The 14,748-nt window shown below is 34.6% G+C and overlaps 1 protein-coding gene across 1 annotated transcript; it reads right to left on the bottom strand.

Moving 5' to 3' along the window:
* Nucleotides 1-1,916: 1,916 nt before the first annotated feature.
* Nucleotides 1,917-9,310, bottom strand: LOC131030904 (small ribosomal subunit protein uS13z/uS13y/uS13x). The gene is made up of 4 exons (XM_057961860.2): nucleotides 9,055-9,310; nucleotides 8,773-8,933; nucleotides 8,108-8,296; nucleotides 1,917-2,251 (listed from the first exon to the last, which is right to left on the bottom strand). The coding sequence occupies exons 1-4, from the start codon at nucleotides 9,055-9,057 to the stop codon at nucleotides 2,146-2,148; spliced, it is 459 nt and encodes a 152-aa protein (XP_057817843.1). The 5' UTR covers nucleotides 9,058-9,310; the 3' UTR covers nucleotides 1,917-2,145.
* Nucleotides 9,311-14,748: the final 5,438 nt, after the last annotated feature.

The raw sequence follows: 14,748 nt of genomic DNA, 5'->3' as shown, positions 1-14,748 counted from the left end.
TTCCCTAACAAGAGATGAAGGCATTTCTCCTACTAATATTAAGGCTTCTATTCTAAGCACTCCAGTTGAAGTTGATCTTCATTCTGCCCCTATAAGATAAAGAATCCATCTTAAAGGGTGGTTAGTAAGCTGAGGTTGGAGTTTGGGAAGTTTCGTGAAATTTTCTTTGAAGAACATTTCAGAGGAATGGGCAGCACTTTCTCATCTCATGCTATGAAACGTTAACCATTCATCTGCTTTTTTTGCTTCCCTTTGTTATAGCTTCCAACCTTCCCAGTTGTTTCTTAGGGTATAAGATTTAGGTTGTTGCAAGCTTGGATAAATTTTCCCCTTTGCTTGGCTGTATTGGGAGCTTGGTTTTCACGAGCTGTTCAAAAATTCGGGAGTAATTTCTTTTGAAAATAATATAAATAGAGAGTGACCCACTTCCCTGACTATCAAGATTATAGATGACACAAGCAAGAGAAAAAAAAATGTGCAGACAGAAGTTGATAGCATGCAGAGCTACCTAACAATTACACGCCTGAAACCCAAACTTAATAGAAATTACTGATAAATCCCTCACCTTTATTATGGTACTGTTATCCACAATATATGTCATAACATAGATATTAAACAAAAAATACAGAATTTTGCTCAACTCTACAATTACTTTCCTTTCAGCATGTAGCATAAACGACCATCCATAAACAATTTAAAATCACATAGAATGTTAAGCAAGTGGGAAAAAAATGTTTTCATCATAAACAAATGCTGCACACTGTCAAAAACTGCATTGTTCAATTGAAGCATAAGCTGCAACAACCATAATAATGTTTCCTTGAATGCTGCTTCCTCTCAGCATCATATGTCATTAGTTGCAACATCCAGAATATTGTTTCTTTGAATGTTTTTGTCTCAGCCTTGTATGTCATTAGTTGCAACATCCAACTATTTCATTCAGCATTTACCTCTGGTATGTCATTATTCGTGTGTGGGATACTTTATTCTTAACTATTCCTCGTGACACGAAAATACACAATTAAAAATACAGACACTAGCTGACAAAAACATGTGACAAACATCTAATTTCCCACATTTAAGTAAATCTCCAATAAAACAGATATGGAAGATTTTCCCCATCTACATGCAATGTAACAGTGCTAACTGCTAAGATCAAGGATGACACGGATTCTTTTGGAAAGCATATCCACCAGAGTATTACCGGTACTTTTTGTTATGTATGGGAATCTATTATGAAAGCAAGTAGCCCCCGACTTTTGGATATTAAAAAAAGCTTTCAATTCATGAAAGGAGGCTTTGACCTTTATCATGAATGAATATAACCCCAACACCGCTGTGCTCTCAAAACTCAATGGTGATGCTACTACAAAACTCTCAATAGTCCATAAAGCCATCAGACACTGAAAATGAGATTTACCAAAGCAAATGCAAAAGTCTAAGAAATATGCTAATTAAAATCTTTATTATTTTTAAATAATCAATTAATATAATTTAGAATGCAACTCAAAGAAATATGTTCAAACTAGAAATTTCAATATATATTTTAAAATTCAATTATAATATTTTGGTGAGCCACTTAAAAAACATTAAATTTGACCCAGGTTCTTTGGTTGCCCAAATTGACAAAAATATCCAAATGCTCTCCACCCCCCCCAGGTTCTTTGGTTGCCCAAATTGACAAAAATATCCAAATGCTCTCCACCCCCCCTACATTTAAAACCCACAGTATCTACACTTATGTTTTGCCCACCTCCAAAAAGAAGGAAGTTTGAAGACAACACCAATTAATTTGAAGTCCTAGCCAATGGTTAGTTATATTCATAAATTCCCTCCAAAGAAAATTATCAAAGATATTCCAAAAAAACATATAATGCTATTTGACATGGAATAAGGATGTCAAATTACACTTGAAAAACAATTAAAATTCGAACCATATCTATTGACCGAATGCAGAAATACAATTCACATTAAACTGACCAAAGAAAAATATCCAAATACCTCGCTTTAGTCAAAGCTCAAAAATTTAATGGCATTGTTGGCACATTATGATACTTCTCAAAAATGTTTATATTTAAAAATACCTATAAAATATCATTAAAGATAACACCCAAGCAGAACAACGTTCTCCCTGAAAATAATTAATCAACGCTTCTTTGAGACACCAACAGTCTTTCCCCTACGACCAGTGGTCTTTGTGTGTTGTCCACGCACTCGAAGGCCCCAGTAATGTCTTAAACCACGGTGATTCCTGTCATTGAGAAAATTACAGATAAATTCATAATCCAAATTGTAAACACTGCACTCCTGCCTGCCTCAGATTTGATTGTGATAAATGAAACAATTAAGGTTTGGAGAATCAATTTACAAAACTATGCTCAAACTTGTGAATAATTATTTTAAGATAACAACATTCAATTATATTCTGGTCAAAAGGCACTAAAAGTAATATAACAATCATATGTTTCAAGTTTTAACAGCATGCAGAAAGTTGCAACCAATAGTTACAAACGACTAAGGATTAAAAATGAATCAAAACATCACAGCATAATAAATAGTATACAATACCCCCATTATTTTAAGTTTTATTTACATACAGGCAGTGACAAGAATGGCTCAAGATTAAAAATGAGTCAAAAAATCACAACTAGCAAACTTAGCCTCAATAAAATCTGTTCAAGGCATCAGGCACTACAAATGAATATAATGTTCACGGCACCAAGCACTACAAATAAGTATCATGTTCAAGGCACCAGGCACTACAAATAAATATTATGTTCAAGGCACCAGGCACTACAAATAAATCAAAAAATAACAACTTGCAAACTTAGCCTCAACAAAATTTGGTAAAGGCCCCAGACATTAAAAATAAATATATTAATTTACTCTAATTTTGAAGATTAAACAGATTTATAAAAACTTGGTTTTCCCTACATTCTAAGGTACAGGCAAACTTCGACTATTTTGAGAATGCAGTCATTAGTCCCAGTGTACGAAAGTAAAAGAAAATTTCAAAGTAGTAATTACTTGTAGCCACATCAAAAGTCAAGCCATAAACACCAGTAGCAGACATGGAAATGCGTACCACAATAAACTGACAGCCACAGTAAAAAATAGAGCAATTTCACTGACTGCGTATAAGCCGTATATAGATACAAGTATGAATGGGCAATAATAAGCATTTGGCATATCCCAAGGAAGCAGCAAACACAATTTTAAATATCCACAGTAACTTATAATTGGGAGAAGAAAAGGAAAATAATGAAGATCGCAGATCCAAAATCTTTCTAATCTCTCAAGAGAATCTTAAACAACAGGAAATAAGCCATGTAACTATGAAGTATAAACTCATAGAGCCTACACAATCAGTGATTCTGATTGCCAAAGCCATATGGAAGTGTTTAATAGCAAATAACCTGGAGATGGCAACTTGGAGAAAAAACTTAACTAATGATTTATTGAGGAGTTGGCTTTTTTGGTCTTTTTGTGTTGGTTAAAAGTATAATATTTATTAGCAGATCCACATTTAAATTAAGTCTTCATAAAAATATTTATAAGGCTCTGATATTAAAAGGTTATTGCATAGCAGAAATTACAGCAAACCAAAAGTACAAGATTTTTTTTGAGAAAAAATGGAATTTTTTAAAAAAGTAAAAAAATCAAGAAAAAGAGACAAAAACTACTTGTGTTTTAAATTTAAAGGCATTCATCACTGTAATTAATAATTATGTCATACTAGAAGGATGGTGGAAAATTAATTTCGATGGTGCTTCTAAAGGGAATCCTGGACCATCAGGTGCTGGTTTCATTGTTCGTGATTGGAAGGGGATGTTGTGGCTCTCAGAGCGAAGAAATTAGAAGTTGGTACAAACAATGTTGCAGAAGCATTAGCAGCATTAATGGCTGTTAGAATGGGCAGGAAGTTGGGGGTTACGAAACTACACTTGGAAGGTGATTCCCTCATAATTATACAGGCAATCATGAAGGGGAGAATTGATACATGGTGTCTACAAAATTCAATTGCGAAGATAGTGGAAGAATTAGCAGAATTTGTAGATTTTCGAATTAGTCATGTCAAGTGATCGGGAAACACGGAGGCAGACACCCTATCAAAATGGGCTCTATCTTTTAATGAGGTTGGCGAATTAAGAATGGAAGACTTTAGGTAACTTTCCTTAGAAGCTTTAAAGAGTTAATAAGTTGATGGTCAAATCTTTTATTAAAATCTCTTATTGCTTGAGCATAATAAACGCAGTGCCCGGTGATGTGATGTGAAGTTAGGCGGTGGGGTACTGAGAACCTGCAGGTTTTTCAATGACCGTTTGTGTGGTGGATGAATATGACATGTAGTGCTTGTCCTCCCTTCTTGAGATTTCGGCAGTGTGTTTTGTGTTGTGAAAGCTCCGAGTTTGTGGTGCTGGGTAGCTCTGTGTTAGTAGAGCTACGAGCTGAGGTGCAGGGTGGTGGTACTGTTGAAACAGTGAATCAATGGAAGCCAATTTTACATTGAGGACAAGCAAACAATTAAGTCCTTTCTTCGGGGAGGTTTCTGAAAGGAGATTGAGGGGAATGTTCCTCTTCAACAATGAGCGGTTGGTGAAGTGCATGCTTTTAATTCTGGGCAAGGCATTTAGTTTGGTGAGACATAGGTACAAAACAAATATGGACGTTTATTCCCTGATCATGGCATGGGGGTTGGATGTGGGGCAGTCAGAAGGCATGGTGAAGCGGGTCATGGAGGCAATTGTCCACAAAGGCTTCTTGGAGGGTCTGGATTCCTTCCTTGAATGGGCAGTTTCGAGAGATGGTTTCGACATTCGAGAGAGTGTGGATGGTGGAGAGCAGGGCCGTGGTGGGGATTTAATCCCCTTCGTGCAATGGCCGAGAGAACTGTGCATAGTTCACCGCAAGGCCAAAGCCAAGCACGGCTGGGAGGCGTTAAAAGTCTTTGTGCAGATTATGGAATTGGAGGTGGTGATTGAATTGGCGAAGGCAGAAGCGGAAGGAGGACGACGTAGGGTGCTTCAACCGAGTTAAAGGAATGCTACAGAGGAGCAAGTGGATGATGTCGACTCGGGCACATCTCATGGAAACAGATAAATCTTTCCTTTGATACAATTGCAGTACCTTTAGATTTTTGTTTTTCGTCTTTGGGGTTTATCCCTGCTCTGAAACTAGATGATACTCTTGAATAGAACAGGATGATGGGGGTACTTTATTCTTGTTGAAACTGTAACTTGCCTGTGAGCGAATTTTTTGAAAAAAGCTCGATAATGGTGGATAGGGTGTAATCATGGGTAGTGATAGTTGGGTGGTTTTTTGGTTCAGTTTTTTGGATGTTTGGTGGGTAACAGTGGATGTTTTTTTGGAAGTTTACTTCAAGCTGCAATGCATTATCTTTTGAAAATGAATAAAATAATATATTATTACAGAGAAATAAAAAAAGGTTATTACATAGCAGCAAAAACAGCAAACCAAAAGTGCAAGATTTTTTTTGAGAAAAAAATGGAATTTTTAAAAAAGTAAAAAATGAAGAAAAAGAGACAAAAACTACTTGTTTTTTAAATTTAAAGGCATTTATCACTGTAATTAATAATTATGTCATACTGGCTTGCTAGCCATCAATGTTTTCATCTTCTAACTGCCATAAACAGCAACATGGTCAATCAAATAAAATATAAATAGAACGATAATAGTTTTCTTTGTAGCTAGAGCCTATGTCACAAGTTTGAAATTCATGTTCGATTTGGGCAACAATAACATCCAAATGAAATTTAGCAAGGAGAAAAAATTGATAAAAAAATCATGATTAAATTTGGCCATATAAATTTGATTTTTTTTTTAAATTTAAGTAATAAATTAAAAAAATTATTTTAAATATTCATATTTGTTACTTTTATTTATAGTAGATTTAATATTAAAAAACTTAAATAACTTATAGTAAATTTAAAATATTAATAAGTTCAAATTTTAAATTAAATAACTAAATTTGTTAATATTAAAATTAGACGATACTATATTTCTTAAATTTAGATTAATAATTTGAACTTGTTAAACTCTATATTATAATAATTTAAAAATTAAATTAAATAATTTTAAAAATTAAATTTTAATTTATTAAGCATTGATTTTTTTAGAATTTATGAAAAAAAATTAAAAAATTTAAATATTATTTAATTTATCATAGCTGTTAAATTTTTAAAGGAACGCCAATTTATTTTAAGTATTAAAGTTATCATAAACGTTAACATTTACAAAAGAAAGAAAAAGAAAAAGAAATGTAAAGTAAAGAAAGATAAAAAAGAAAACCCTAGAGCATTTATGCCCCTTTCCCACCCTATCTCAATTACCAGAAAAAGAAAAAAAAATGTGAAGTAAAGAAAAAAAAAGAAAACCCTAGGGCATTTATACCCCTCTCCCACCCTATCTCAATTACCAGAAAGCATTAAACTAAGCAGCCCCACCTGCAAGAACATCAGTAGATAAGTTGCGCAGCCCTAACTGCAACAGAAGCCAAATTTTGAATATCAAAGGCCAAATAATGTGAGAATGGCACGGAAAATTGCACAAGGCAAACCTGAAGTTTTTCTACAATTTTTTACATGATTTTCCGCCCATTTAAATGCATTTACACGCTAAAAAACATGTTGGAAAATGCAGGGCAATGATTCTTGGAAAAAAAGGCAATTTTTTGGGTTGAAATCAGCAAACCTACTGATTTCCAATTTTTTGATTGCTCATGAGTTTTGCTTTGAACACATTATATAGGGTGAGTTTTAACAAAAAAATTGATTAATTAATTAATTTAATAAACCAAGCATTGGGACTTCCTAGATCAGCCATTCCAAAACGACTCCCACTCAAAGGATCAGCACTTCCCAAGAGGTCACCCATCCTCATACCATTCTGTGAAGTGCATCAGAGTAGAGCTGGAATGGGTAACCTTCCAGGAAGTCCAGATGCTTCAAACTATGAGCATCGCCTAGATGCAATGAGTGCTACATGGACCATTTGTGTTCATGAATTATAGATTTTTGTGAATACTCATGAAATATGGGTCAACAAAGACTGACTTGATACTAAACAGTTGAATCCCAGTAAAACTTGATCTAACATGGTTTTTACAAAACCAATTTGTTGTGGATGGTTTTACGAAATTGCCAGGAATCAGGATATAAGAATAACTAGATAGTGTTTTTCTTGTTATTGCATTCAGGTATGTCAGACACCTTGGGGCATAGATTGATCGATGCTTCACACTGTCCACAGCTGCTTGGGGATTTAATGGGTTATATTTTATAATTTACATAAGGGAAATGATATAGATCAAAAGTCAAACTCCGTCAGTTAAATGATTAGACTCTCTAAGTCACACATCTTGCAAGCAATATAATTATATATAAACATGCAGGGGACAGAATCCTATTAATGTCCCCCATATTGATTGTCATAACAAAACATCATAAATTATTTCTACTAAAAAACACAAAACAATGGAAAAGTTGCATATGTTACTTATTCTGACCACCAAAAAAACAAGAACTGTCAGTAAACGGATTTCTTGGAGCTCCTTTACAGAGTATAGCCGTATACACATAGACCCATTTATGAAGAATCTGAAGGAAATTTCTAATAACTGCTTATGTTCAAAAAGTGTGTGCATCAATGGAAAAAATGCATGTGTTACTTCTTCACCACAAAAAACAAGAACTGTCAATGAATGGATTTCTTGGAGCTCCTTCACAGTGTATAACACATAGACCCATTTATGAAGAATCTGAAGGAAATTTCTAAAAACTGCTTATGTTCAAAAAGAATGTGCAGCCGGAGGATAATTTCAAAGTTCTCTCTAAAACCTTTCACTATTTGTCAAAAAAAACTTAAAGGGCCTTTTAAGTTCGTTCAAGCATAGGAGTCTTATATGCAAGGTTAATAGAAGAAATAGATTTTCCAGATAATTGAGGATGATCAAGAACTGAAACTAAAAGATGCAATTATCATCCTCAGCTTGCTAATTACAGTTAAAGATATTTATGAAACGTCAAACCCTACCTTGACCATGTTTGCACCATTGATTATAGATTTAATCCTCCAAAAAAAAATGTACCTGATCTTCTTGAGACGTTCCAAATCATCTCTGAGCTTCATGTCGAGGGCATTGGAAACCACCTGAGAGAAACGCCCGTCCTTGTGGTCCTTCTTTCTGTTAAGAAACCAGTCTGGGATCTTGAACTGTCTAGGATTCGCCACTATTACCATAAGATTTTCCAATTCCTGTGCTGACAGCTCTCCAGCCCTGCCAAACCCAAAGCCAGCCCATCATAACGCCAAAAGAACAAGAAAAAAACTTTAACCGCACTCTATAATTTCAAAATGCTCAAAACCTTTAAAATATTTTTCTAAAAAATTGGAAACCTAAAACCCCCACTAGTAAAAGATAACGATAATTTATTTCAAAAAATAAAGTGTTCACATATAAACCAAGAAGCTTGGAGAACATGAAACCCTACCAAAAAGAAATAAACCCTAAAAACCTTCCATCACAGACTGCGGGATAATAACTAATATTTTTTACTAATTAATTTTGAAATCACACACATACACTCAAATCATCACAACATAGATCAAAAATGTTAAATTATCTTGCAAACGCTCACATTATGTTTTAGCAGAAATTGATTCAAAAAAAGCCGAAAATCTTACAAGTCCAATCATATAGGACTGGAAAACCTAAAATGGATATAAATCAAGAAGTCGACTCAAAAAAACGACCTTTTACTCATATCAACATCGGCCTTCTTGCAGACTATGTTAGCGAAACGGCGACCAATACCCTTGATGGAAGTCAGAGCAAACATAATCTTCTGTCGCCCATCAACATTGGTGTTCAGCACACGAAGAATGTGCTGAAACTCTTCGTTCGCTATAAGTGACTGTTATGCCAAAAAAACATATTCAAATACATACAAAACCTGGTTAGGTACATGAAAAATTTTGTGCTTGGTAAAACAGACTAATGTTAAGGATAGCAGCAGAGCTTGCAATAGCTAATACCATTTTCGAAGAAATTGCTCAAGCAAAGAATGGCGGATGAGCTTGTTACGGTAATCCAGAACCTCTGCTCACGAAGGACTTCAGCTGTTAAAACCCTCGCGGAAACCCTAGATCTGTTAATAAGGAAGACCTTACTTAGGTTTTTTTTATTAATAAACCCTTTTTTAATTAATTTATTAATAAACTTTGGATATCACCCAACAGTTGTTAATAGATAATACCCTTGGTTTTATAGTTTTCAATTACATTGAAAGAAAAATGCTTCCCCTACCATTTTCCTAGGACAAATAATAAAACAATTGTAAAAGCCCATGATTTAGAGTTCGAATAAATTTAGAATTAATTTTATGAAATTTATATAAATTAAATGTCATAAATAATCTTAGATGGAATATATTGTTTAAGATGTAAGGATTTATTTATCAATGTGTTAAAAGATTGGATTATGTATAAACAAGTATTGAAGAATTTGTAGATTGATTATGTTTCAATTTCATTCAATGTTTGTAGAATTGATCTTTGCTTTTATAGAAGTAGAGTAGTATACAAAATTGAATTTGGCTCATGAAAATGAATAGATTGAAATATAATAACTAGAATTTGCTCCCTTCTATGTTTATATTATGTATCTAAGAAAAGGTGTTTACAAACAATATTTACTCAGCTAACTACACCTCTAAACAGAGAAAACATATAGTCACTGGTGGACCTTAAACTATTCGAGTCATTTATCCAATCTTCATCAACAAATTCCCATGTCTAATGACTAGTTCACATCATCAATACTAGGATAACACAAACATTATCAAAAATTACATGCAAAAATCTAAATACCCTCTTAATGAAAGTCTAATGCTACCATGGTTAGACATAAACATGTTCAAAACTCATATTTCCTAAGTAATGTCTAGTACATTAAAAGTTATTGCATACATTAAATTATAGCATAAGGCACATTAGACATCCTATCAAAATTAGGACGCATGTCTAAAGTAATGTTAGTACTGTTAACAAACTAAATACTCATTGTTTTGTGGTTATGCATATTAAATCATTGCAAAATAATATCCACATACTCAGTACTAGTAATCTGCCTCAACCAAAGCTTTTTATATCCATGATCCCTATTGATCTACATCCCAAGAATATAATTTGTAGTCCACAAGTCCTTCATGTCAAATGTTCCAAAGATGGGAATTTTTCATCAATTTGTTGTTACTAATAAACAACATTTTATCCACATATAAGATAAATTATTAGAATTTGATCATCAATAATCTTAACATAAACACAATTATATTCCTCACTCCTAACAAAACCACATCTTGGGTTTTGTTTTAGACCATACAATGATCTTTTTAACCTACAAATGAATTGTTTATTCTCTTTCATAGCAAAACCATCAAGTTGTCACACATAAATCTCCTCCTCAAGACCCCCTAACAAATCACCTAAATTGAATTTATTTTTGTCCACCCACTTGCAACTCATAGGATTTCTTCAATTGGACAAACTAACAAAATCTTAGGTAGCAAAATTGTCCAAGTCTAGCATCACATCTTGCATGGCCTACATCCAAGACTCACTATCATCCAAAGAGGGAGCCTCCCTAAAAGATCTAGTTTCATTGTCAATACTCAACAAAATAAATACAAATAAAATATATGGTGGGCTATATATGTCACCTAGAGTTGTTTGTCTTGTGGATTTCCTCAAGATAGAATAAATAGACCCTACTTATTCTTTTTAAGTGCTCATCCTACGCATCATAATTTGAAATCTCATATGAACCCTATGTTTCTCCATTATCTAATCCATTTGAGTATTCTTTCACTTGGTGCATCTTTTTACTTTTCTATTTTGTCTTGAAATGCACTTTTTTTTGTTCTATTTTTTGTTGTTCTTCACCAAAATTCTAAGATAGAGGATTTCAAAGCTTACAACCTTTAATTATCATTATAACCAACAAATATGTATTTTTGAGCTTTTAGATCTAGTTTTGATGATTTTCCTAACATGCATGAGTGTAAGCCTCATAACCAAACATCTTCAAATGTGAGATTGGAGGCTTCTCACATATCCAAACTTCATAAGAATTTCATCAACAAGTGATGAACAACAAGATCAATTTTAATCAAATAACATGTGGTACTCAAAGCCTCTACCCCAAAGCACTTATCTAATTGTGTTAGCTACCTACCACTTAGCATACTTCTAGCTCTTTCCTTTGAATTTTGATTTATTCTTTCTACTGCCCCATTTTGTTGGTAGAATTAAGGTGTAATCTTATGTTGAATAATATGTGCATGCTTACAATTTATCAAAAAAGTTTGGAACAATATTCAACACCATTGTTAAACCTCAACACTTTTTTTTCTACAATCCATTTTTTTAATCAAAAAGTTTAAATTATTTAAACTTAGTGAAAACTTCATGTTTTAAATGCATTAAATAAATTTAGGTGTATCTAGAAGAATCATCAATGAATGAAACACAACAAGGAGTTTTTCCATAGAACTGATATCCATTAGACTAAACATGTTTAAATATATAATTCCTAGTAATCAAAAACTTTATTACTTAAAAAAAAAGATTTATTTTATTTTCTAATCACAAAATTCTCACAAAATTTATTTTTACCAACAAAATAGTTATATCATCAACCAACTTTTAATTAACAATGGTCTTTAAACAGGTGAAGATTAGATACAAAATCAAAGAAGTTGTGAAGAATAATCACCATTGGCCCACCAAGCTTCTTTGGGGAAAGTATGTTTTGCCTAAAGCTGGGTTTTTTTCCTGATTAGCCATTCAAAGTCGAATCCTCACTCAAGACAGATTGGCCAAAATTGGATTCAAAGGGCCCAATAAATGCATCCTATATAAGCACAATTTGGAAACTGTGGACCACCTGTTATGGATGTGTCCTTTTGCTGGGTATTGTTGGAATTTCTTCATGAAAAAACTAGATTTTCATTCTGCAACACTCCCTTGGCTACAAGATTGGTTTATCTCCTAGTTGTGTCACATGCACAAAGGAATGTTCAATAGTATTTAGCAGGTGCTCCCCTCAATCGTCTACTGGGAGATCTGGAAGGAGAGAAACCGTTGGACATTCAAAGATCAGTCAATTCCCAAGGAAGTTCTAGTGTTGAAAATAGAGGCCTTAATTGTTGAATTGGTCAATGAGGAAGCAAAGAGGAAGACTAAGAAGAATAACATCGTCACAAATAAGGATAATTAACTAATGAAGAAATTATGTGGATTGACTGTTCCTAAAGGGTTTAATCCATCCACTAAGAATCAAGTCGAGACAATGCGAAGTAACACAGTTTGATTAAAAGTCAATTTTGATGGTGCCTCTCTGGGGAATCCAGGGCCTATGGGGATTACTTGTGTGGTTTGAGATGAGCATGGAGCTATCATAGGTAAAGTAGCGGAGTATATTGGGGAAACAATGAACAATGTAGCTGAGGTAAGAGTAGCTCTAAGAGGTCTTGAAATGGGCAAGATTTTGGGCTCGAATCGGATTCACTTAGAAGGGAATTCACTTATAATGATCAATGCAATAAGGAACAACAAGACTCCCAACTAGAAGCTTCAAAGGTGGTTAGAACCCATCTCAGAGTTACTCGATGGGCTAACAGAGTACAAAATTTGCCATATCTATCGCGAGGGGAATAGTGTTGTAGATGAGCTGGCAAAGTTGGCCACTGACAAGATAGAAAACTATGAGATCAACCTAAGGATCAGAGCCTGTGTGTGGCAGCGATGAAATAGTGGGATTACAGGTTGGTGGCATAGGTGGCAATGTTGGAGGTGAGATGAAGAGATGATGTCAATGGTAGGGTGATGAAGTGAGATTTCATTTTTGGCAGTTGCTCGCCCATGAGGAGATCTCTAATGGCAAGGACAATGTGGACTACACAACCCATTCTGGGTGGTATGTCAAAAAAAAAATTGTTAGAACATATGCTATGGGCCAATACTCGTGGAAGGGATGAGTGTCGATAAGCGCAAAGGGGATGTATGGAGCAGGACGCCTACTATGTTTGTGTCGCATCTGATGAGGAGGCTACACTGTGGATGACAACTTGGCATAAAAATTGGTTTGAAACCAATCTATTTGTGGGGATGGTGAACACTGCCAGGTATCATGCATGGATTTTTGGGTTGGTTGATTTGGTAATAGGACTGGGATAGTGTGTAAAAATAATGACATGTTATTTGTATGAGATATGAGCATATGATCACTGGATTGGGTGGTACTTTCATTAGTGTGAGTAGTTGGCACAAGTCCCTTAAGAGGATTTGGAAATATTTCGTAATAATACTGCGACTCTTTGAATAACCACTCATATGCGAGGGTTTAATGGTGCCTTGAGGAAACATCGATGCTAATGAATGTGGAGGGGATCTAGGCACCACCACCATCCTTAAATCACGATAAAGACACCTATCATTCCCAGTCTTATTATTATTGTGTCTGAGTTGGTTGCAATGGATACACCTATTGTCCACATAGCTATAAAACCACATATGGCTTTCCTAGGTGAAATCACGGATAAATTGTTGGGAAGGGTCTTGGAGAATAGTCACGAGTATATCCGACATGCTGTGAAGATAGTTCTAGGGAGGGAATTCTTGTGGTCTCATCACAAGTATCAGGTAAGTTTTGATATTCCTGCCTTCTTCTTAGCTATGTTGTTGTACATGGGGGTTTTGAAGGGATGGGCAAATCTTAAGCTTACCCAAATGGTTTTCAAGCACTCTTTCTTGGGTGAAATTGACGTAGCACTAGATAATTTGGATGTGAATTTGCATGTTACCCTTCCTCATCAATACTACTCGAGTCAAGCAAGGAAGTTTCCTGTCGTCACCACAATGCAACCATAGGTACTGTAGGATTTCTAGAGTGAAATAGACAGAAGTATCAATTTCCTTTTGTACCTGGTAGGAATAAAAAAACCTAGTGATCAAGGATTGGCATTGGGACTATTTGACTACATAGGGGTTTCTGGATGAGGATGAATTCACGCCTGATGACACTGCAGAGATGGTGGGACTACTGATGCTAGGGCGAGGTGAAGTGTGGATTCCAAATGATGATCAAGATGTGGAGGACATTGCTAAAACAATTATGGTTAGGATTGTTGGGTAGTGCAACAAGCCAGGCATGGTAGGCAAATGAAATTGGAGAGGGAATGAGAAGAAGTGGCTGGGAGGAACGAGGATGCGGGCAATTAGACACGGACAATGACTACCAAAGCTTTTAGGGCATTAAGAGAAGGGATATATTTTTTGGTTAGAAATCACACTATGTATAGTCGATAAATAGATATGTATGGTTTATGTTTTAATGTTTTACAATACTATATGTAGATGGGTAGTTGAAGGAACTAGTAAAGGTATGGTCTACATCTTTTTGGTAGACAGTGATGCAATATTGGGATGTGATGGGTATGTGTTTGGGTATATTTATGGCTTTGTCAAACTGCTCTGTTAAACTTCTTTTTTATTTAATATAATGGGTGCTAGCCCTACCCAGCGATTTACTTGTCGAAAAAAAAAACAATAGTCCTTAAACCTTTTTCACTTATATGACCTAAGTGCTAATGTTACAAAATACATGCATTTTCAATGTCTGCTATATTGGTAGAATTATAAAATGTAGAAGAATTCATCCTAAATAAA

Source organism: Cryptomeria japonica, chromosome 10 (genome assembly GCF_030272615.1).
Source record: "Cryptomeria japonica chromosome 10, Sugi_1.0, whole genome shotgun sequence".
Lineage (NCBI taxonomy): Eukaryota > Viridiplantae > Streptophyta > Pinopsida > Cupressales > Cupressaceae > Cryptomeria > Cryptomeria japonica.
The sequence above is the reverse complement of the archived record's forward strand: the minus strand, read 5'-3'. Positions and strand labels throughout refer to the sequence as shown.